General features: G+C 46.5%; 2 protein-coding genes across 3 annotated transcripts in view; both read right to left on the reverse strand.

Annotated features, from left to right (window-relative positions):
* Positions 1-17,897, reverse strand: part of LOC113990906 (6-phosphofructo-2-kinase/fructose-2,6-bisphosphatase 4) — a 57,056-nt gene extending 39,159 nt beyond the window's left edge. Inside the window, exon 1 of one of the 2 annotated variants that reach the window (XM_039379171.1) lies at positions 17,795-17,897. In XM_039379171.1, the coding sequence (XP_039235105.1) occupies positions 17,795-17,885 (91 nt within the window). In that variant the 5' untranslated portion in view covers positions 17,886-17,897. Of the gene's footprint in view, positions 1-12,476; positions 12,642-17,794 lie in introns of those variants that run through there. The other variant, XM_039379173.1, reaches the window with a different exon arrangement.
* A 4,378-nt stretch (positions 17,898-22,275) lies between these two features.
* Positions 22,276-24,206, reverse strand: HYAL1 (hyaluronidase 1). Its single transcript, XM_027726724.2, has 3 exons — positions 23,005-24,206; positions 22,789-22,878; positions 22,276-22,699 (listed from the first exon to the last, which is right to left on the reverse strand). Exons 1-3 carry the CDS (start codon positions 23,902-23,904, stop codon positions 22,382-22,384), a joined length of 1,308 nt encoding a protein of 435 aa, XP_027582525.2. The 5' UTR covers positions 23,905-24,206; the 3' UTR covers positions 22,276-22,381.
* Positions 24,207-24,424: the final 218 nt, after the last annotated feature.

Raw genomic sequence — 24,424 nt, forward strand, 5'->3', positions numbered from 1 at the left:
CGGGAACTGCACCGGCCCCCGCACCGCCCCGGGGACACGGGAGAGGGACACGGGACACGGGAGAGGGGACACGGGAGAGGGGACACGGGAGAGGGACACGGGAGAGGGACACGGGAGAGGGGACACGGGAGAGGGGACACGGGACACGGGAGAGGGGACACGGGAGAGGGGACACGGGAGAGGGACACGGGAGAGGGACACGGGAGAGGGACACGGGAGAGGGGACACGGGAGAGGGGACACGGGACACGGGAGAGGGACACGGGACACGGGGAGGGGACGCGGTGCTGGCTGTGCCCGTGCTTGGGGCAGCAAGTGCTGCCGCGGGGTGAGAACTGGTCGAGCCGCAGCACATGGTTTCCAGTTCTCCGGGAAAAACGAAGTAATTCCCTGTTATATTTCAGAAACGCACAGCCCAGCGACGCTGGGATCACCGTGACAGGAGATAGCAAGGCCTCACAGAAGTACAATACACTGGGACTTGGCTTTCAAGCACCCAACGTTACAGAAAATTACAGAGGAGAAAAGTTCATCTACGGATCCTTAGTTATTTCCTCATACAAATGGAAAAAAATATTGGGGGGGGAAGGGAGGGTAGTCCACATTCACTCCAAAATATGCCCATTCCTTTCTAGATGTTAATCATCAACAAATTATATTTCATCATTAACCTACTACTTCAATTTCTCTAAAGCAATTCTCCTTCCACTACATCATGAGGTACATTTTTTCATGCCCACATTCTCATCTGCTTACTTACAGAAAACCAGTAGTATCTGACCTCTACATACACAACTGGGAATAAATAGCTGGGAAAAACCTAAATCCAAACACTCTCTACTGCAACTGGCAGGTTACTGCTCTAGTTAGAAGTGACAAACAGGAATTAGTTTAAATGATCCCATCTTAAAACTGGTATCTACATTTTCTACATATGGCAATAGTGAGAGGAAGAGAGATCAGAGGTAGAGTCCTTACCCCCCTTAAGAAGGTACAGAGACAGGTGTGTGTGTTCCCCAGCTTACAGCTGCTCCAAAGGACATGAGCCACACAGCACAGCACCAGTTTTGTTTCAGCACAATTTTAAGGAGGCACAGAGGAACACAGCATTTGCAAAAATCATTACATATGGCTGTTATTCAAGAAATACAGGCACACCAGCACAGCCTTCAGCACACATATATACCTTATATATACAGCTTTGACACCCAGCCAATGCTCCCCAGTTTCACATGGATTAGCTGGCTCTGACCAGCTGACTGGCAACCTGCTACACTGCATCACAGTGTGTGTATAGAGCAGACAGGATAATTCCTATTGAGCTTATAACTGATTTTATCTTTTAATGGAAAAAAAAGAAGAAAAAAGGTATGTCAAGTATACCTTCAGCAGGCTCGTGGCAGTCCTTCATTGGCCAAAATCTGTGCAGCTGGAAGCATCACCCGAGGACAGCAGCAACAGCTATCTAATATATACAAGGCTGTTACAACACTGCAAGCCAATGAGAGGAGTCAGTGACCAAACACACAACTATGCTTCACCCTTTTTTGTTCACAAGTAGCAACTCCAACGTTCCAAAAGTGGGTTTCAAGTGGAATGGGAGAGATTTCTCCCCACACTCCTGATGTGGGGCACAGTGATGATGGTTTTGTTACAACCAAGTATTTTTTTGGGTGCTCTTACCTGGTGAAAAGACTTGCAGCAGCACCCGGTTTCTACTGTAATGACCAAAACTATTCCAGAGCAGCTGGGACACTTGGCCTGTTCCATCACATCCCATATTACACTGATACCTCAGCAGGGGACAGACTGTTCCCTCCCTCAGGTAATTCCCATATTCCTGAAGTACAGATCAAGCCCAGCAGGTTTTTCCTCCCTGTGGAAGAGAAGTGCCTAACAACCTGCCTAAAACACAGTGCCCTTCTGCTCGGTATGTTGTGACCTTTGTAAGACAAGTACTAACCCAACCTGGACCTTCAATTGCCAAGGAAACCCAGAGATAAAGGAAGCTGCACCAAAAAAGGGTGTTTCTCCCCGGGCTGTTCCCAAGCTCCTGATGATGACACAGACTGCCTTGGGAACAGTCATCCTGCAGGAGAGATCCCTCACGAGTTAAAAGCTTCTCACACAACTTCCCACAGAGGGCAAAATAAGTTCCTTTCCATGAAGAGCTTAGCAAGCACAATGAGCAATCCAGGAAGAGATGTGATAGTATATTACCAGTGACATACTTTGGTTCATACCTTCTCAGTTCAGTTTCTCAGGACTTTTTGTTATGTCAACTTAAATGAAGACTTCCCATCTCCTCCACACTGCTTATGGTTCTCTCCTCAATAATCTGTTTTGTTTTCCCAGAGTCTAATGTCCCAGGAGTCAACCCAGCAAAAATGACAAATAGCCCACTAAGTCCCCAAAAACTTCAAGCATCCCACATGACAAGTTCAGCAGGTTCCCCATACCATTTCCACAGGTTCTTCCTTTTGGGACTTGATTCCAAACCAACTGAAATCACAAGGACCAGGCCTTGTGATACATGGCCCTAGCACTTACTCCATTTCTTCTGAGCAACAACTAAGTTCTATTACTGGCACCATCCACCTCATATCTTATTTCCTAACACTGCCTAAAGGGAAAAAGTTCCAGCTGTCTTGAAGTAGACTGCTACCTCAAAGAGAAGCAAAGCCATTAAGAATTCAGAACTAAAAAAAGAATCTGCCCTCAGCAATACAGACCTTCAGAAGTTACTTTATAAGAGTTCATTTTACTACTAGACTTCCTGGCTACAGATCCATCTATCAAAGAGATTGATAAAAAAGCCATATGTAATCATGCTCTAAAAGAGAATGAGCTGCACTACCAAGAACAAGAGATCTCTTCAGTGCTTACTGAGGAATAGATTTAAACAACACCCAAGGTCCCACGCAGATAAAGTTGTAATAAATATATATACTAGAAAGATTCCTTAAGCTGAAACAAAATATTCCTTAGCATGGATAAGGAAAATAACTCATCCAAACAGAAAATGTTGGTGTAAGGTAAATCAGCAAGAAAACAAGCTCCCATCTAGTCTAACAATCACCCACACATCTTATACAAGGGAAGATCTGTCAGGGTCCAGGCACTCAGAAGCATCACACCACACTGATTTGGCTGGAGAGACAGTTAATTCCCACACTAATTTGCATTTATTGTATTTTCTTCATCACCTACTGGAACATCATGATAATTATTCACCCTGCATGCAAAGCAGTGATGTATCCCTTACAGAAGTGTTCATGTGTGGCTCCATTCCAGCACACTTCTGTGTTTTCCAAACCATGACGACCTAACGATCAGGAAACAAACACAAGCTATACAAAGGTTTTATTGTAAGAATTGTACCAATAAAGCCTTGGACGGGTTTCTACAGAACCCACGTGCTGCACTGTAGGCATACAAAACCTAATAGACAATCTCAGATTGCTTTGGGATATACAGGTTATCAGCAGAATATCATCTCACCCACACATGGATTTCATGAGAATCCCAGGGCAAACACTGAGATTCACAGACACAGGAGTGTCAACTAAAGAAAAAAAATACACCTTGCTACACTGTCACTCTGTTTTGTTACCTTTATGTGAACCATTCTTGAAAGCATGGCCAATCAGAGTACTTCTATTATTTCTAAGTATATAAACGTGTTAGTTTAGATGCTATCACATTTCAGAAGAAATAACTGCTCTATTTTAAATCTGGGAGAAACCCAATGTCTGGAGATAAACCCCATCGATGAGATGAGGTTGTTCTCATGCAAGGAAGTTTCCTGTGTTAAGTGTAGCACAAGGCATAGATTTAAGTTTGATCTGCATCAACTATATTCATTAAAACTGAAGGACAAATCACTAAATCTACACCTCCAGTTCAAGCAGTCACCTCCCATCATTACCTCTGTGAGAACATTTTAATTATTTCTCTGAAAAATAGGCAAGATCCTCAAGTGGTGCTTACAGGTATTGCTTAAAACTATTTCCATCATCACAAAGTTGAGCAACATTTTAAATCTTCCTGTTATGATGCAACATAAAGGAAAGACAGCATCCATTATTCATGTTTTCTGAGTGCAACCCAGTGTTAAAAAGCCCTTTGTAGATAAACCCTCTTACTGTATACCAGGGACTCCAAGCTATTTACATGAGAGGGCATGTGCTCCTAAGAAGTGCAGAAAGAGGACATCAAAATACACGGAATTTGCACAGATTGCCCATTTACATTCACAGGTCTAGAGGTTAACTGAAAATACCCAGTTTCCAAGATAGCAAGCCTACTGAGGACAGACATTCCTACACATTGTTCTGGTAGTATCTGACGTTGTTACTACAGCAACAGCACGTACAGCCTCGCACAACCCCTGGACAGCTGGTGGGTGTACCCTGATACACTCTCCTCTTCCTTGGAAGTGGCATGCAGCAGCAAGTCCACTTCTCCACTTCAGTTACCTGATATCCATGATATAACCACAGAAAACCAAGCCTTGATAAATTTGCGCTACTTGAAAGAGAAGGAAAAGCAAAAACATACCTGCATCCACTGGGATGTCTGTCTTTGTGCCTCCTGAACTTGCTTATAAGCAATCTCTGCTGAGCAGCCTGAAAGTGTCTCTATCACCTCAAAGCTCTCTACTCCTTTTCAATCACATAAGCATATTAGAAAACCTTCTCAATTCCAAGTTGGGGTTTGCAGTTATGAGTAGGAGTGTAATTAAAAGGAGCACAAGGAAAGGACTGACAATTTTAAGTAAAACAGACAACCCATATCCAGGCTGACAGGCTTATGAATTATGCTCAGCTACTTTAATATTAGACATTTTAACATTCATGATGTATACATATCCTTTCTCCTGTCATTCAGCTAGGTTGCTATGAATCCCACTTGCTCATAACAGCTAGATCTAGGCTGTTTAATTAAAACAAAATTAATGACAAAATAAGGGCAGCTGCATTCTCAGAGTGAAACTAAAACACTTCACGCCACCTTTAAAACCAAATGCTATCAACTGACTTCGGAAGTACAATTCCTCAAGACAGCCACTTTGAAGAGAAACATCTGTAAAAACTTATTACATGCATTAGGGAAGTTGTCTGATGAGATGAAAAAGGAGAAATATACTGACAATAAAGAGTACACAAAATTTGCATGCGATTCAAATGCACAAAGTAAACCAAATTAATTTTTAAAGAATCATGAAGGCTTTGGGACAGCGCTACCTATCAGATGGCAGATAAGGAGATAAGACAGGAGAAAAGAGAGCTTCGGAAGCACCACCTGGGGTTTGGGGCGTGAAATATTGAATGATTGATGGAGAAATCAAAGAGAAAAAGGCAAGGAGGAAAACAGCCGCCGGGCTGGGTGACAAACCCCCGGAGGTGCAGAGTGCATCTGTGAGTCATCAGCACATAATAGAAGCTGAAGCCATGTGAACGCCTGGAAAAGGGCACAGGGAGACAAGAGCAAGACAAGGTCAAACTGCAGGAGGAGGAGGAAACACCGGACCAGGGAGGGGGGAAGAGCATCACGGAAGAAAGAACAACACTTTGTTAGAAGCAGCAGTGACTGTGCAGAGAGTAGAAAAAGAGCAAAACAGGGGTCTGCAAGCATTTCAGCAACATAAATAATATGTAAATATACCAAAGCACCCAAAACGGCCTCGGAACAGGCGAGGTTGAGGGGGAGGTGGTACAACCTCACCTTGAAAAGCAGCCTAGACATGGCTCAGAGTCGGAATAAAGAAAAAAAAGTGGGACAGGACTTAAAGGTCCAACAGATGATGGTACTCCAGCCTACATTACAATACAGGACACGTAGGCCATTAAGGGAAAAGTCCATGGCAATGGAAGCAAGAGCAAAGGGTAATGGGCCCAAAGTCCTCTATGGTTAGACTCGGTTTCATGGTGCCCCGTAGGCAACGGAGACAGAAAAGAGAGTTTTTTGATTGAAAGAATAAATCCCTCTGGAAAGCCAGCATGGAAAACTGACACTGACACGAGGAGGGAAAAAAACTCACGGCATATGTGATGCCAGCTGCCGCTGGAAATATTCTTAAGCTTATGAAAAAGGAGTGTATTCATCCAAATAAAAATACAAGCAAACTATAGCAAGGCTTCTCAGAAGTTAGCAATTACAGGATTTACAGAGCAAAATTAATCCTAATTTGGTAAACTGCAATGATGTCAGGTAGGCTAAAACATAGCACTGAAGAGGAAAAAAAAATACAGGCCAGACATACAGAGATCCAAATCACAGTGAATCTCAGCTTTCAGAGTCTCCAGGGCAGATATCTCATTTTCTGTGTATTTTGCAAGTACAGCTAGATGGCTTATCAGCTTCCTGAGACTAACAGGATCAATATGCAAATGAGGAAGCTTAATAAGGATAACAAAATTACAACAGCCAAAATAATCAAATTTATGCAGTGCAGACAGGCTAAACAGGACAAATGCTACAAAAGAAACTCTTGCAAGGGGAAACATTTATTAAATGAGAGTGGCCAGCACAAAGTTAGTAAAGAAACCTTCTATTTACAAAATAACAAACCAAAACCAAACCAAAACCAACAAGCACTCCACCTGAATTCTCTTTATATTTTGAAAAAAAAAAAAGACTTTTTTTCAGCACAAGTGTCCCTAGAGAAAATACATTATAAAAAATTATTCAGGTGCACAGAAGGCCACGCTCCATCACATACAGCATGAGGGCACCAGAATGTATAAAAACACATTCAAAATTTTAAATATAAATTGAAAGCAAAACATATAAGGGATATAAAAATAGAAAGCTAAACAAAAGAATCAGAAGCAAATGAGCACGCTGGGCCTCACACTCACCACCTCCAGTCAAACACCAGCTGTCCAGGCTTGCTGGCTCCAGCCACCCCATGCTGGGTTGGTCTGTGTCCTCCTCTGGGCTCCCCCTCACCACCAAGGACATCTGAACTCACAGACCAACTTGAACCTTATTTCACACAGGACAGAGGTCTCAAAACCATTAGTCTCCTACATTTTAGTAAAAGCTGACTACCAAGAGTGAAGAGACGCCCTGCCATCAGTCCCAGTACCCACAGTGCTTTGACCTGTCCCATCAGACACAAGACTGACACCAGACGAGCACAAATCCATGGAACTGGCCCAGCCCAGGGAAGAAAAATCAATTACAACCTGTGGGAGACATCGCGTCCAGAGCTCCTTGGATTTTTAACCTCCCCTATTCTAACCCCCAAATGGAGCATTTCTCAGGGTAAAAAAGAAGCTGCTAGATTGATCTCCTACCAAAAATGAGTAAACTACTTCAGCTCCAACAGGGCTGCTTGCTTCCTCCACAGCAAGGGCTGTTCCCCCTCCTCCTTCGCCCCTCTCACAAGCCATCTGACATGTTTTAATTGCAAGAGGTCACGAACCCCTGAAATCTCCTCATTGTTTTGGGGAAACCAGTTTTACGTTGGCAGTAGGAAAAACTACAAAGCTTCTTTATTTTTCCCCTCCCCTCCTTAATGCAGAAGGTAAATGCTGCACAGCTTATGGTTCCCACAAACAACAAACGTTGCTTGTTATTAACCAACATCAGTTAGATTTCCAGGGACATATCACCATAAAAGAAAACATAAGAGGAAGAAACAGCCAGCCTTAAACCCAAATATTGTTGTGGCAGTGATCACTGGTCAGAAGCAGTTTCAGATGCATTAAAACAGGTCGTGTTTGTTGTGCTTCTTGATTAGCTTATGTCAAATGGAGGAGAGGGGTGGAGTCATATAGAAGCTTTTAGCTATAAATAAATAACCCAAAATATTTTGTTCTTTGCATCCTTTGACTTAAACTATGCACTGACAAACTGTACCCAATGCAGGCACGAGGATTTCTTGCTGCTTAGGGAAACCTCCCTATTTAGGCACCCAAAACATATGCAGGACCAAACTGTGCCTCTGCAGTGCCAGCACAGACTGAGCCAGCTCACAGAGTCTGCTGCTGTTTGCACATGGAGGAATCACTCACGTGTGAATCCACTTCCAAACACGCAACACCACAAGTGGCTCTTCCAAGCAAGGCAGAAATAGCACGTCTAAGTCATTTTTAGGTATCTCTCTAGTGACATGTACCAATCCCACAACAGATCCGTGGCTGGCGGGGGTGTGTTGTAACTCTTGTTTAGAGCAGAACAGCTGCTGGGGAGCCTGGATCACACAGCTCTCCTGGTAATTCCTGGTGCCAAGGCACAACATGTGTGAAGCCAGCTCAACACAGACAAAGACAGGACAGCACGCAGAAAGAGAAGAAAATCTGAAAAAATAACTACTCAGGTATGAGTTAGGTCAACTTCAGCTCAACTTCAGAGTCAAAATCAGAAGGAAGAACTTGAAACCACTTTATTTACCCTCTTTTTTTGCCCTTTCCTACCTTTTTCTACTCATGCATGGCTGTAAACATGATAGTAACATACTGAATCATCTGGAAACTAATGCCATATAGGCATTTCAGATATCCAAGTGCTGAAATTATACTGAAACATAGAATTTAGGGCTGTAACAGGCAAATTATTTCCACAAGGGCACTCATGACAAATCCATCCCATTTTATTAATAAAACATTGCAAAACATGCTTTTTATCCATCACACGGATAAAAGTCAGTTCTAATTAAGAGACTCGTCATTTGTACTCCTGGCAGCTACATACTTAAAGGCTTCAGGATTAATTCCAGTGCATTACTTCAGATCCTTAGATGTCACAGACATCAACATCCAGAAGAACCCCCCAGCCACCAGCTTCTCAAATGAGGGATAAGTTTTGACATAGTCAAAACATAATCCTAAAGGCACTTACAACTGCACTGTTACCACAGCAAAGGTAAGTTTACACATTTTATGCAAAACCCCCAGTTATTTCTTCTGTTTGCATGGACACAAATTCACAGACCCACAACATTACAGGGACTGTGGAGAAGAGAAGGCTCTGGGAGACATTAGGCACCTGCCAGAGCCTAAAGGGGCTACAAGAAAGCTGGAGAGTGACTTTTGACAAGGTCACGGAGTGGTAGGACAAGGGGGAATGGCTTTAAACTGACAGAAGGCAGTGTTTGATGGGATATAAGGAATAAATTCTTCCCTGTGAGGGTGGTGAGGCCCTGGCACAGGTTGCCCAGAGAAGCTGTGGCTGCCCCATCCCTGGAAGTGCTCAAGGTCAGGCTGGATGGGGCTCAGAGTAACCTGGTCTAGGGGTCCCTGCCCCTGGCAGGGGGGGCTGGAATGAGATGATCTTTAAGATCCCTTCCAACCCAAACCATTCCATGGTTTTACTTAACACAGTGCACGCAGCAACCACCTGACAGCTACAAGGTCAGTACTTCGCCCGGTAACGCATTAAATACGTCTGGAGATTAGTATTCATAATTAGTGTGTGATTACAATATTTAGGGCCAGGTTTTGGCAGGCGCCCAAGAACAGGCCTGGTTATTAACCACCCTGGCCCCACGTGGTACCTTGTGGGAGCGCTCCAGGCCAGAGCTCCCCCCGACTCTGCCCCTCTGCACGCCCAAATCATGCCTGAAATCAACCCACCCCCTCTGGAAGTAACAACCTGTGTGAAGTAGTGTGGGACTCTCTCCCTCATCCTCACTTTGAGAGCCTGATAAAACTCAGGTAAAATCAGGAATTGACCTAAATTACTTAATTTTAGCCGTTGTAGAGCCCAACTAGGCAGACTAGGGAGTTTAGAGTTCATTATTGTCTTTTACTCCCTTCTACAATTTAATTACTTAACCTCACAGAGGTCTCAGAGACTGTGAGCCAAGAGCTGTGCCTGTGAGAAAAGGTTAACAGACTAATTATTTCACTTAAAATGGGAAAAAATGGTTTCTGGGGAAAACCAGAGCAGACCCAAGGAACCCTGCACTTCTCAGGCTCATGCCTGGTGCTTCCTCAGTTGTATTTTGAGAATTTTTACCCTTTCTACTACACTGGCCTTGTGACTCTTCCAAAGAAGCTGCCCCACCCAGGGTGTGGGGACACAAGCTGTGTAATTCAGTAAATTAAAGCAAACAAATAAAAAAAAGAACCAACCAAAACATATGGAGCGGGAAGATGGGAATACTCCACTAGGTCATTTCTTTCAGAAGAAAGCTGAAGCTTTTCCCAAGTACATGATGTTTGCCAGCACTTCAAGTCTCATATTTCCATTTATCTCAAAGAAAAATCTGTGGACATCACACGCAGAGGTTAAGCCCCAAGGAAACCATGCAAGTTCAGTGAGCAATTCAGAACACATCTGTAGTGCTTCATCAGCAATTAAATACCATCCACAAGTTGGATTTACCAAATCTCTTACTCACAAGAGCAGAAGGAACATTGACGCAATCAAAATGAGAAAAATACTGGTGTAACCAAGCTGATTTTTTTTTTTAAAGTAGATGGATGATACATAAAAAAAATAAAGTGTTACAATCACTCAATAACGTCCTACTACTGGTAAGGGTTATATTTATGAATCAGTACATTTTCATAACAAAATGTCATGTTTCATAGCAGATCCTTCCTTCAAATGACCTCAAAAAAGTTCTGAAACAAAATCCTCACCAAAACGCTCTCAGCTTTGGGTCCTCATCCTGCATAACTATCCCTACAGGAATGCTCTCATTAGATGATGCAGCGATTTAAAAGGACTGGCATCTTATGTAAATGGATGTTATTGCTTTTAATTGCAGCCATAATTATGGGAGTGCCTCACAACTGAGTAAGGCCACATTAAGCAAACTTACTGGAAACTTCGCAAACTGCTCCGCAACACTTTGGAAGAGCACCAGGAGTCTCACAACGGGTATTTATTCAGTCCCATCTTCAGCTCTCTGCAGAGGACTACAAAATCAATTGACCCTAATTGATCACACCAAGTTCTACTTAGTTTAGTGTCTTTTTGCCTCATATGAACTAGTTTCTCTTGACGTGTGTCAACATAAAACATTTAATTCAGAATTAATGTCTTTAAAGATTTAAAAATCCTTAAGCATCTCCAAGTTTCTTCAGTATTAACATCTTTTTATTTTTTACCTCCTCACACTCCAAAGAGCCACACAAGCACCATGGGACCTGCTACAGAGGTCCCATGAGCCAGGCTGTGAGGTGTTGACAAGGAGGAGCGAGGGCAGGATCCATTTCAGCAGCTACCCTGGCACAGTCAACAAATCCCTGCTCATGGGAGATGCCAGCACAAGCACCGTGCAAAGGACCCAAGGAACAGTGGAGGGTTTATAGTTCAGTCATGAGTAAGCAATGGCCCATCACTGCATTTCCACAGCTGAATCAGAGTCCTCCCTCTTAGCCTGAGGTTGAAGCCACCAACCTCACTGAAATCCATTTCCATGCCCTGGGTTGGAGTCAGGCATGGACAAAGTACACACTGCCTACTACAAGGCCAGCAGAAGCAAAGTGATGGCTGTAAACAAGAGCAATCCTCTGAGTCACCGGGGCAGGAGCCACAGCCACTCTACACCCACTGACACCCAGTTTTCTGTGGTACCAGGGAGCTCAGGGTGCCAGGCCAAAACTCCCCAGTCCCGTTAACAGACCTGAGTACAACACCCCCCTGCTGCCATCTCCACCTCTGCCCTCCTGTTCTGCCCCATGGCAGCCAGAGTGCCCAGGAAGGTGCCAGGTTTACCTTCCAGGCTACGTAACACAATCTTCTTAGAAAGTGGGGGAAAAACACCCAAACATAACCACGATGGAGCCCACGTTCAAAAGTTTTGGTACACTTGCGTCACAGCTGTCATCCCATATTACACAAAGTGCCTTACAAACATGCCAGACCTCAATCCCCAGGGAGAGTCAGCCCTTTCCAAGGAAGGCCCCAATGAGCCAGAAGCCAAATCTCACAAAGCAAGATAAAAAAGATGCAGATTATGTGGTTTTATGGTGTTGCCCTTAGGAATAAGGGAAGAAGAAGTAACCAGTTAGATCACTATTTGCCAAAGCACTGGTTTTACACCCTTCCTCAGCCAATGGAGGGCAACAAGGCTTGGAGGAGTGCGATGTAAACCCGCCTTCCCACAGACAGTTAAAAAAATTCATCCCAGCCAAGCCATCTCCAAAAATAACTCGGGAAGCAAACAGCCACTGCTACACTACGATTCCCTCTTTCCACGCTACATCTCCCAAACCTTCCTCCACACCTTGGGCTATTCCAGCAAGAAGCCACAAATCCCGTTTCCCACCCCGCGAGCTTCTGAGATGCCGGGCACCCTCACTCCTCGGTGGAGCTGAAAGGGAAAAATTCCGACCAGGGGGTCCGAGAAAACACGACCTTCCCCCTCCAACCTTGCCCCGACGCGCGTGGATCTCTCGGGGTCTGGGGGCTGCCAGGGTGGGAAGCCGAGCTCCGGTGGGTGGGAAGGCAGGGGGTGGGAAGGGCAGAAGCGCCCAGCCCCGCTCCGTGCAGGGGGGTCCCCGGGGGTCCTACCTCGGCAGCGCCGGCCCTGCGGGAAGCGGCCGCGGCGGCGACAGCCCCACATCTGCGGCTCAACCTCGGCTCCGGCGGAGGGTGGAGTGGGATGGAATGGGGTGGGACGGACCGGCCCAGCGCGGCCGCGGGGAGCCCGGCGGAGGGTCCTGGCGGAGGGTCGTGCCCGCGGCGCCCCGCGGAGCTGCCCGCGGGTGTGCGCGCCCCGCGCGGGGCGGAGCGGAGGGACCGGCCCCGGGCAGCCCCCGCCCCGCCGGGCATCCCCGCCCCGCCGCTCCCGCCCGCGGAGATACGGGGGGATGCGGGAACGGAGTCGGAGGGGAGCGACTCACGCACCTCCGCGCAGGGGGGACCGGCCGCGGGAGCGCCCGCACCGCGCCCGCACCGCACCCGCGGCTCCGCGGAGAGGCGGCTCCCGGGGCGCGGCCCGTCCCCTCCGCCGGGACCGCAGCCGTGCCTCCGCTCTCTGCTCGGGGCTTTGTGTTCGGTCAAATCGAGCCAAATATAAACAAACAAACAATCAGACAAACAATCAGACAAACAAATAAATAAAGCCAAGTAGACGGGGGAGGTGGAGCGGCTGTAGCCATTTTGCAGACCTGGCTGCGAGTGCAGCCGGCCGGGTAGAGGATTGGGATCAACAGTGTGTTTGGGGGTTCGGTCAGCAACAAGCACCTCAGCCAGGCTCGCCAGAAGCTGTGCAGCTTCTCCACGGAGCCACAGGTGACCCCAGAGCTGACCCAGCGGGCCCAAGCAGAGCACACACCCCACCGGGACACGGCAAGGAGACAAGACAGGGCTGGGATCCACGTGTCAGTGAGCCGAAGCGGTCCCAGGTGAAGCCAATAGGGGCAATTACAGTTTGTACCTGTGCTCAGGTCATTGTCAGGGCAAAGCCACCGACATGCTTGGGGACACAACTTTCTCCTGCCCTTGCTGTACAGCATCCCTGAGGACAGGGATGGCAGCTCGAGCTTGGTGACAATACTCCAGTTCGTTATACCAACCTTGGGGTGATACTGAATGTGTGTGTTATTTTGTTCAGGTTAGAACAGGTTATTTTTGTGGTTGCCTTTCCTAACAGCTTTGTAATTTCATTAGGCTGCCCATCTGAAGTAGGCATGAACAAACAGGTGTCTGTAGAACCTTTGGAGCTGTTATCACACTGTACGTCCTGCTCTGGGGTAAAGAGCTGGTGAGGCAGCACTGTGCTCAGGACAGAGTTGTTATCTGTCTTTTTGTGCCTTTGGCCTGCAGAGATAAGCAAACAAGTTTTGGGAGGGGGAAACACCACTGCAGATGAAAGAAGGTCAAACAGAAAATGAAGGAAGATTAAGGAACCATCAGTCTAAAGCCACTTAATAGTGAAAAATCAGAATAATTCCCCTCTAAGATGAAAATGTGAGATTTCATTTGATTTTGGTTTTGCTTAAAATTCACATGCAAATTTTCTTTACCTTGGCAGGATGTCTTTTCATCTACCTACACATCTCAGCCCTGCTTCCCAAGCTGTCTCCAAGTGATATCAAGTCTAAGTTTGCTGTCTGGGCAGCTGGTTTCAGACCCCCATTGGTAGCATAAGCATTGTAACCATGCCAGCTCTGCCTGGGGATCATCTGATGCTTTAAAACTTTAGTTAACAAAGTACAACTTCTTAATTTTTTATAGAAATTAAGCCACATGAAGGAAAGGGTGGTTTGTTGGTGTTTGGGTTTTTTTTTTAAACAGGGAGTATTGCATGCTTATCTTCAGGTGATGATGCCTCCTGCAATGAGGAAACCCAGCAGCTGAGTTCAGTATGATGCTCAGTATCACTTCCTTCAAGTGCAGTGACTCAGAGTGAGGGTTGAGTTACTTTGGGCTGAGAGACCAAGCCCCTGCCACTCCTCCAATCCTATGTTGTAACTGCTCCCCTGGAAATCTGATTTCTTAGGAACTAAGAGTGAATACAGGGGGAAAAAAATGTTTCACTGTTGATGCAATGCTGTGGAACAACCTTCTTTCTGTTTGGGGAAACATCAAAGATGCAGCTCCTTGTGCCACCCCTAGAGCTCAACAGCTTCTCAAGCTGCCGCAGCGCTCCATAGAGGTGGAAGTCATCCGTGTCCACTTTCTGGACAATACTTAATCCTTATTAACTCCCTATGATTTCATCTGAAGCATTAATGCTTCTTTTGCTTTATCTTCTTAAGAAGCTCAGGTGACTTTATGTAACTGTGGCCTTTTCTGTCCACTATTAACAGTGTGAAGGAGGGGGATGATGTGGTGTGTACACACAGCCACCATGTCCCTGGTGCTGTTCTGGAGCAGAGCATTTGTCACTGGCACAGGTGGCATAGCTCAGAACTTGATCTAGTTAAGTCTGGTTTTGGTCTGACTTCTTCCATCTTGGAGCCATTTGAGAGTTTCTCTGAAAGAAATAACCTGCGATTCTGAGCCCTGGGGTAGGGGAGAGGCCTTTGGTCTTGTCTACTCCCCCCTTAAAACATCTTTTAGTCATGGTTTCTGGGCTTAGTGAAATCTTATGCCCATGTTCTTTAAAAAAAACAAAAAAGTTTTTTTGCAGCTGGCGTGAAGCAGCAGGTAGTGAGGCAGGGCCAGAAATGGAGCTCAAGGGGGCTGGGCACTGCAGCAGTTCAGCCTCCTGTCCCTAGCCTTAAAAATGCAAGAAAACCACCCAGCTGCAAGGATTCCTTACTGCTTGGTGTTGGCAAAAAGCTTCAAAGTGACCCTCCTCTCCCCCTGGCCAGAGAGATGTAGCTCAGTATCAGCCAGAATCTTCCACTCCTCTTGGCAGAACAAAAGGTCCCGAGTATCAGTTGCGAAGGCTGCTCGTAACCCGGCACGGGCTGGTGGGCAGAGTCTCACTGGGGATCAAACAGGCTTCTGTTTTCTTCTGGTGGTTTTTGTCTTGGAGGATAACCACATCTATCCTCCTCCACAGCTTTTTTGTGTGGGAAGGCACACCTTAGCCTTTCCTTGGCATTGTGCAGCGGCTGCACTCCCAGAAGGGCTGTACTGCAGGATCCTAACTGTGCTGAGGACTCAAGTGTTCTTAGAAGCAAATACCAGTACAGGTATTAATAGCAAGAATTGCTAGAAGTCCTGGGTTTTGCTCAGGCTCTGTGCAGCCAACCACTGATGAGGTTGTTGAGGATTTTGTCCAAACTGGGGAGGTCTAGTTAATTTGGCAAGTGAAACTAGGAACCGATTCATGAGGGGAAAAAAAAAAATCTGACAATTTATTTGCATTTAGGAGAACTCAGCAGGACAGAAGAACATTCAAGGTAAATATTCACAGTTTCTGCCTGGGATGTTTGATCCTAGCTTGTGCTTGGATAGACTGAGCAAGCTGGGTCACCCTTTCGGAAAATGTTTGACTTAGTCCTGTGCCCTTCTCAAAAATAATTAAATAGGAAACATTTCCACACTTACAGACCTTGGAAAAATCTTTTGCTCTAAATGTGGCTTTGTGGTTTCAAAGAACTGAAGAAAAGGCCACAAAAATACAGCTTGCCTTTGGCTGCTTGGCAAGGGAAAGCATCTGATCAGGCTTATCAGAAGAACTTGGCTGTGGCAGGCCTGGACTGCCTGGGGACACCAATCCTACTGACTGTTATTTTCACAGGTTAATTTATCCTGCATTAATGTGAGCCAATAATTTTTACCTCTGGACGGCAATAACTTGAAGATGAGTAAATCAACTGGATTTTTGTAGCTGTTTTAGCTAGGTTGTGGTCAAGTTCCTCAGCTTGATTGGAAGGTTTAAGCTGTTAGGTCCTTTGTTAGACTTCTTGGAAACTGGGCAAATGCAGGACTGCACTGTGATCAGTTGAGCCAGATAACACGAGGTTTTATTAAAGATATTTTTGCAATCTTGACCCAAATTTTAAGTGTGCAGGAGAAGGATAAAAAGCAGAAACTAGTTGGTGAACTGTCAAGCAAAAGTTAATACAATTATTCATGTAGTCACCTTGTGGTCACTATTCACGCTGTACCTTGTTTTTCTTTTCTCTGAGCTTTTTTTTCTGTCCAGACTATAAGATCTTAAAAAAATCAGGTGTATCCTTGTCCTGAAGCATAGGAGCACATTAAGGTACCCCAAGACTGGAGACTTTGGATGTTTGGGATGCCTTATCTTTGCGAGTGGGAATTCTCATCTCCAGTCTGGTTGGACCCTAAGAGTTTGCCTGGCCTTTCTCAGGCCCTTTGGGAGAGGGGGATCTTGTTATGTGCATTGCTGGAGTGTTTGCTGGGCTATTTTTATGCTGCTCGTTTTTGTGTGTGTGCAGCTGTAGTCAAGTGCTGCTTCCTGATCCCAGACAACTGAGATTTTCCATAACCTTTGACTAAGAAAAAATGTATCTTTAATCACAGCTCCCCTTCACAACAGGCAGCATGTAAGAAGATTATATAAATATTATATTAAGCACATTTTTGGCAAATTGCTTGCATTGGTGTTGCATTTCTTTCCTCTAATGTCTGTGTAGTAGAAGAAATAAATGGTATACTTGGCCCATAATAGAAATGAATACTCTGATGTGTATTCCTTCTATCTCACTTGGGGATTCCTCATCAATTAACTGCCTTGTTATTTTACATCTGACATCGATTTACCTACCAAGAACCCAGACCAGGGCATTCTAAAGATGAATGTCCTTACTCTGTGTTATTGGTAGGTATTTCTAGATAAAGCTGCTTAGGTAGAAATACTTTTTTCTTGCTTAGAAAACAAAAGTTAGGGGGTTTTTTTGGTAGCTACCAGAAAATTAGCACTCATACGATGCCTTCTAGCCACAACTGAAGCAGAAAAGGTTTCACGACCCTTCTGACCAACATCCTGAAGATTAGCTCTGAGTAGATTTTGGTGGCAGTTCTTGGGCTCACCTGGTTTCATACACTGATGGGGCATTGATGACAGCTTTCCAAATTACTTCATTTGATTTGAATGTAATCACTGATTCAACAAAATCTACGAGCAGATCATCAGAGCAAACTGAACAACCCGTGAAATAAAAAGCAGCCTAGGTATTTTTAAGTGTGCAGCATGGATTTCTGACAGAAAATCTGTTCCATCTAACTAATTTTGATAGGGTGGCAGAGTTGCAGAGTTAAAGGGGTACCTTTGGGAGGCTCTTCTGTTTTAGGCCAGTGACTATGAAGAGTCACTTGTGCCCCAAGAGCTGGTTCATGCAGGCAGGGAGAGCAGACCCACATTCAAGAGTCACCACCTCCACTATTTTATAAAAGGAGAATAAGATTAAACACAGACCACCCCTTTTCCCAGATGCCTTGAAGACAAGGAAGCAAACACCTACCTCTGTGTACATTCTGCTGAAGCTTTGCACAACTCACACTCCCAAGGGGACGTCGGATTCCTCTGTTCAGACATCCACTGTGGTTCTGCATCGTGCACTGTGACAGTATATAATATGTCCTGGTAGAAGTCAGTCTTCCACCAACACTGCCCTTGCTGTGCTGGATGCTGCAAGTTATCTGTGTCCTCTTACTCTCTTTACACATTTGTTGCTATGGTGAGGAAAGCCAGGCCTTAAATATTGAGCTCCCTGTTATCTCAGCTGGTATCTGCTGCATGCAGGTATCAGCTGGTGTGTATTAAAACAAACAAGATAATTAAGAATACATGCTTTGCACTGAGGGCAGGTTCGGTCTCCGAGTTTGGGGCTTTTTTCCCCCCTGTTTTAATTCCAGCTTGGTCTGGTTTTGCTGAAACTAACCTCAAACTCTGCCCAGAGGATTACAACTATTTGTATCTTAATTGGGAAATAGCACCAGTAACCCATCAAAGCAAATTTTTCCTCCTGAGAAGTTATAATCAAATGCAGGACGGTTCACATAACATGTTTTGCTATACTCTTTGGTGTTTGCTTTAAGTCTGCTCCAGCAGATTAGAGTAGGGTTTGGAGCACTGTATGGTTTTGTGCTTAGCGTGTCACTGGAAGAAAATGAGTTTGCAAGGTGTTTCATAGAGCACGAGTGAATGGCTCCACTGAAATCACTCACAAGGCCTTACTCTGACCCTCCTTGGGCTGTTGATAACACTCCTGCTGACTTACTAATGCCAGCACTGGACACTGATTAGCCTGTTTTTAAAATCCCAGGGTGGAAAATAACTAGGAGAGGAGTTAGTGCCAAATCAGAGCAGCAGAGACGCTGCAAATAGCACGAGTGTTCTGCCCCTGGCTGTCCCCACAGCAGTGAAAAACACAAACTACACATTTCCTGGACAGAAAACATGGAAGCCCTTGCATCCCACATACCAGCCCTGCCTCTGGCAGGCCTGAAGCACTCACAACAAAGGAGCTGCTGCTGCGCCCACATTTTTGTGGTGGAAGTCCTGTTCTGGTGCCCAGCCCCAGCACTGGCAGATTAAAAAAATTATGGAACAAAGTAGGACAAGTTCCCAACACATTTTTTGTTTTTATAACCTAAAGCAAGGTCTGCTGTTTGTGCTGAATGTTTAAACACTTGCTGAGGGCCCACAACCCGTGCTTCAGGGCTTACATTTTTTTCCAAGGATCTTCTGAAATTGCAATCTGTTGAATCAGAGGAATGAAGGCTGATATCCCTCCTAGTGCTCGGAAATTAGGAATGTCAAATCCAGGGCAACAGCCTCTGAAGAACATTTTAGATCTTTCTGAAATCTGGGGGTTTTTCAGATCTTTTCAGGTCTTTTCTAGAAATACCTGCGCAAGGGAAAAGATAAGGAGTGGGTAATTTTCCAACACAAAACACAAAGAGACTGTAAGAAAGATCCACTTTCATTTTAGGTAACTGGTAGCTCAAAGGTCTTGTGTTCAAGTCAGCACTGCTCTGAGTGAGCAAAGCTGACACTGAGGGGGGTTTGGGATACAGGGTCTTGCATTCAAGATCTGGAAATTATTTCTGTAGGAGGTGAATGTTTCACTTTTGAAACAGTAATCAGAAGAGAGCTTTGACACTGCATGTGGGAAAAAAAGTGGCAAGCTTTAGTTAAAGAATTAACAGGAAAGCAGTGAAGCCTTTCGCACACCCTCAATGCTATTGGCATCTACCTGATTTTGTTTCTGGCATCTGTCCAAAGCTTTGGATGAAGTTAAGTGCAACAGCAAATTATAACTAGTGGGGCCCTAAAGCAACTCCTGAGGTCTCAAAATATGGTCACCCCCTTGATCATCTAAACACAGGTGCGGGCTGTTACTGCAAGACAAAACTGTAAACATTATCTCAGCGTCTGACTAAACCAACTTCTAAAAACGTGGAAAATTTCTCTGTCTGTATTGATTTTGAGGGTTTTAGTCAGGGAACAAGGCAGAGGAGAACTTTCCTTGTTAGGTTATTAATAGGCCTCTAATTTCCTGCTTGTATCTGAAAAGCCTGTGGATCTTTTGGGAGGGCTTTCTTCCGTTTTATGCAAGACTTAAAGTAATTTAGCTAAAGGGTAAGGTGTAGGTTATGTCCTAGTCATCTCAAAGCATTTAAAGGTTTCTTACTATGAGCATCTTCATTCTAGATAGCAAAACAATCCTTCAGGGCATCAGCAGTTCAATTCTCTCTGTTTGGGATAGTAAACCATGATAAGTAATTTGGATAAATTATTTCTGGAGATACGTGGCTTAAGCAACCTAGACACAAAATAGCCAATTGTTGAAATGAAACACTAGGCAATGTAAGGATAGTTTTTAAGTGACCCACTTCCCTTAGTTTTTGAAGCAGCACATGGAAAAAGCCTAGAAATCAATTTAGTGTGAACCCCGTAACACAGTGGACGAGCGAGCTTTGCACACAGCAGGTTTCTCGCTCATCCTGAGCACAGAAAACAGGAGCTGCCATGACAGCACCATAAGCATATCCCACCCAAGAGATGTGGAGCAGCCAGAAATGTGAAGCACACAAAGACCTGTGGATTGCTGCTGGCTCCCCTCCAGCACATCCATCGAGCGTGGGCTCGCTCCGGCACTGCCGTGGATTTGCAGAGCACTACCCGTGTACAAGGCGTAGTGTGGTTCTCAGACCTGGAAAAAAACAACCCAGCAGATGTTCAATGCTTCCAAGTTGCCTGCTGGCACCATGTGCAGTGTCTTTCTAGTCTCTATTCCTCGGAGTCTGGAGCAAGACAAGCTAGATTACATGAAATCCAGTGTCTTGGGTGTCTTTAGATATGCTGTAAGAGGCAAGGACAGAGGAATAGCTACAATAAGCAGGATGAATAAAACAAATCCTCTTACACATTTCAAACTATTATTTGAAAACGACAAACTGCATTCATGCCCGGGCTTGCATTATTTAAACAGCAAGAGAAAGAGCTGGCCCGAGTTTCCAGCCTCACTTTTCTTTAAGGCAAGACGCAAACCCACACCTAGAGACAGGGTTTCTGCAGGGCTCCTGTGGCTTCTGAAACATCTCTTTCCTCATGCCCACCCCAATGCTTAGCTCAGTTAATGAATTGAGATAATACTGTGCCCAGGAGAACCCCAAACCAGCCCCAAAGTATGCACCAAATATTCAGTACCTGAACACTTAAAGCATATTAAATTACTTGAAGTTACAGGCACACAGCTCCAATCCCTTCCAGGCATAAAGACGACTTGAAATTCATGGTAATTTTCTTTGTGTGAATAGCAAGGTGAACTTTGCTTTCAGTTTCAGCATTTAATAGAGGGCAAATATCAGATTCCCTGAAACTTGGGAGGAGCATGTTTGAGTGTTCATTAAGTTAAATCACATTCCACATAAAAAATACTAAGATAATATTGTTTCCAACATTTACACCTAACATTTACCGAGCTATCTCTATAAGAATTAGATAAAACAATTAATTCTGGGCCAAAATCCAATTATGACTAATTTTTTTTCAGGGGCCCCCAGCTTGGCAAAGAGCTTGGCAATAACCCAGTGCATGTTTCTGAAAGCTCTGACTGGGGAATCCAAAGGTCTAATTATGTCTCCAGTGGCATATCCTCAGATACTCCTCAAGGTAATAATAAGAAATGAACAGGCTGGCTGTAGTAAGTCTGCAGAAATCAAATACTGGTTATCACTGACGGGGTCCATACGAGTGATGGGGGCATTCACATCCCAAGTTCTTCTTGACAGGACATTGGTGTTAGTAACTGCTTTTTGAAAGAAATTTGTGCCCTACAGAGCATCTTGAGAACAGATGTTTGGGAACAGTAAACACACAGTGCTATACAGCACAGTCCCAACATGGATAGAGTTTACCTGAATTAGGGCCTAAGAACAGAGAACTGAGTATGATTCCCCCACCCCACGCTGAACATTCAGATGAAGATGCCAACATCTTTATCTCAGCTGGACTGAGGAATCAGTGTTTCATGCCTTTTCCCAACTGCTTTAAAATAGGTATGGCTGAGTCAGTGTCCTGGGTTACGGAAATGGGTGGTTTTGCATATCATTTGAGGGCTGAACTGGTTTGCATATGGTAATCCAGGGGAAAATCAAAGTGGGGGCACAGGTTTCACTCCACTCCTCTCTGCCTGATGAGGAGTTGGAGAACACACTCCTCCAGCTACAGCCACACAGGCACATCTTTTCACTCCCATCACCTCTACTCTCTGGCCACTCCCCTCTCATCCTCTTGCCCTGTCATCTCCTTTCTTATGTCTTTTGCCATAAATTTTCTTCTTTTTTTTGGTGGTTTCTCTGAGGCATTATACCCTCAAATCCCCATCCCAAAGTGCAGCCCTTGGCAGCATCGCTACACACCACTGGTGTTGCTGGGGGACCCTCCCACCCCAAAATGTGCTGCAGCAGAAGACAAGGAGACACTTGTGGGTGCTTTCTGGTTTTATTAACAGCCCCACAGCCAGGCTCCCAACCCCATGGTGAGAGTGCTGGGACACAAGGTAGGGTCACCCTATCAAACCTGCTGTCCTTGGGGTGGGTCACTCGGAGAAGCCCTGGGTGTCACAGCGCGGTCCCTGCCACTCATTGTAGCACTGGCAGCTGAACTCCTTTTCCAGCTGGGAGACATCATTACCAGACTCCAGGCTCTGAGCCACCAGCCAGGGCTTGGCAGCGTGCAGATCGATGGTGAAGCGGAAGGGGTCAAGGTGGAGGAAGCCCTGCTCGTTCTCCTGGCGCACACAGCGCCCGTGGCCGGAGCACAGGCTCTGGCTGCACAGATCGGCACTGGCCGTCACATTGACGATGTAGTGGCCCAGAGGTCCCTCCACGTAGTCCTTCAGTCTCAGGCACATCTCCTGCAATGGCATGTGGTGTCACAGCCCTGCACAGCTGAGGAACTGGGGGTCCCTGCTGGCAGGGATGTGGTGCCACCCTCTGCACTCACCTTGGAGGCGCTGTAGTTGAGGCTGCCCCAGAGGATGATGCCAGCAGCACCCTGAGCTGCGCTCTCCCCGATGGTGTTCATCAGGTCCTCCTGCACCCATGAGGAGAGGAGAAGTCAGTGGTGTCCAAAGCCCCCACACAGCCCCAGCAGAGCTAAAGACTCCCAGTGCCAACTCATCAGCCCAAGAGCTGTTCAGTATCCCCACATCCCCATTACCTGGGAAAGGAAGTCAACAGTGAGCTCGAAGGCAATCTGAGAGTAGGGCAGGACGGGGATGCCGCTGTCAAGGACGCCACGCTGGACAGCGAAAGCTTCAGCCACGCAGTGCCGGACGTAGGGGAGCACCTTGTTGGTGCCATTGAGGGAGAGGGGCAGGTAGATACTGGGGTAGAGTGCCCGGCTGCTCTTCCAGAGCCAGGAGAGATTCCTGTTCCTCTGCTGCTCCACCTCTGGGCATGTCCCATTGTAAGGCAGGCTGTCAAAGTGGTTGTTGTAGCAGTCGGGGAAACCATAGAAACCCCAGTAGGCGTTGGAACGGAGGCTCTCGCCCAGCCGCAGGGTCTCGGTCATGAAATTACGGGCGCTCTCCTCAAACTGCTGCTTGGCCACCTCCTCCACCTCCTCGGGGGGCCACTGCGGGTGCTGCTGCTGCACCAGCTCCTCCGACTTCTCCTGGTAGATCTTCATGGAATCCCAGTTGCGGATCCACAGCGGGCGCCACTTCTCCCAGTCAATGACAGCCAGCCCACTGTAGGCAGGGCTGGGCAGGGTCACCTTGATGTCCTGGGTGGCCTGCTGGAGGTGAGCCTCCAGGCTGGCATTTTGGGGGAGTCCCCCATTCACTGGCACCCCCTCAGACGTGTAGTAGGGGAGGAGACCCAACTTGTCGCTGTAGAAGAGGGTGATGTCCTGCCCGGTGAAGGACTCCTGGTCGTTGGCCAACACATCAAAGACCTCCAGGTTGAGGGTGACATTGTACTTCTCGGCACAGCGCTCCGTGGGGATGTTCCAGATGGTGACAAAGGGGCGGTTGACAAGGACAGGGCCAGGCCCCCCAGTGTGGGCCAGGGCAGGCAGGAGCAGCAGGAGGACCCAGCAGGACCACGCCAATGCCATGGTGCAGGAAGGATCAGGGTGAGTCCCGGAGCTGCCTGGGGAGAGCCAGGACCTGGGCAGACGTCGATGCTTTTATCCCCAAGCTGAGACCGGCGTTAATCCGCACCTCCGTTCCCAAGCGGTGCCAGTCACCCAAGGTCACCTTTCCTGCCTCCTCAAAGTCCCCGAAGTTATCAGCAGCTGGAGCCCAGCACAGCGGCCTCGGAGTGGGGACAGCAGCGTGTGTCAGCCCCGCTTAATGACTGGCGGCGGCGGGCTCGGCTGGGAAGGAATGCGCAGAGTCAACACCCCATGACTGGCCGGCGAGGAGTGGGGCTGGAAAGACAAACAGACACGGACGCGGAGGCGGGGGGGAAGGAAGGGAGGTCACGGCGATGGACGTGGGCTGAGCCGAGCGGGCGCCTTTGGGGAAGCGGAGAGCGACGGCCATGAGCTGGCGGGAGGAGGGCACTGCTGGGAAGAAGCTCACGGCATCGAGCAGGACCCGGCAGGACACAGCCCGGGGTGGCGCAGGAGGGCA

Source organism: Pipra filicauda, unplaced genomic scaffold, assembly GCF_003945595.2.
Source record: "Pipra filicauda isolate LSUMZ 115617 unplaced genomic scaffold, ASM394559v2 scaffold103_size3290846_pilon, whole genome shotgun sequence".
NCBI classification, from domain to species: domain Eukaryota; kingdom Metazoa; phylum Chordata; class Aves; order Passeriformes; family Pipridae; genus Pipra; species Pipra filicauda.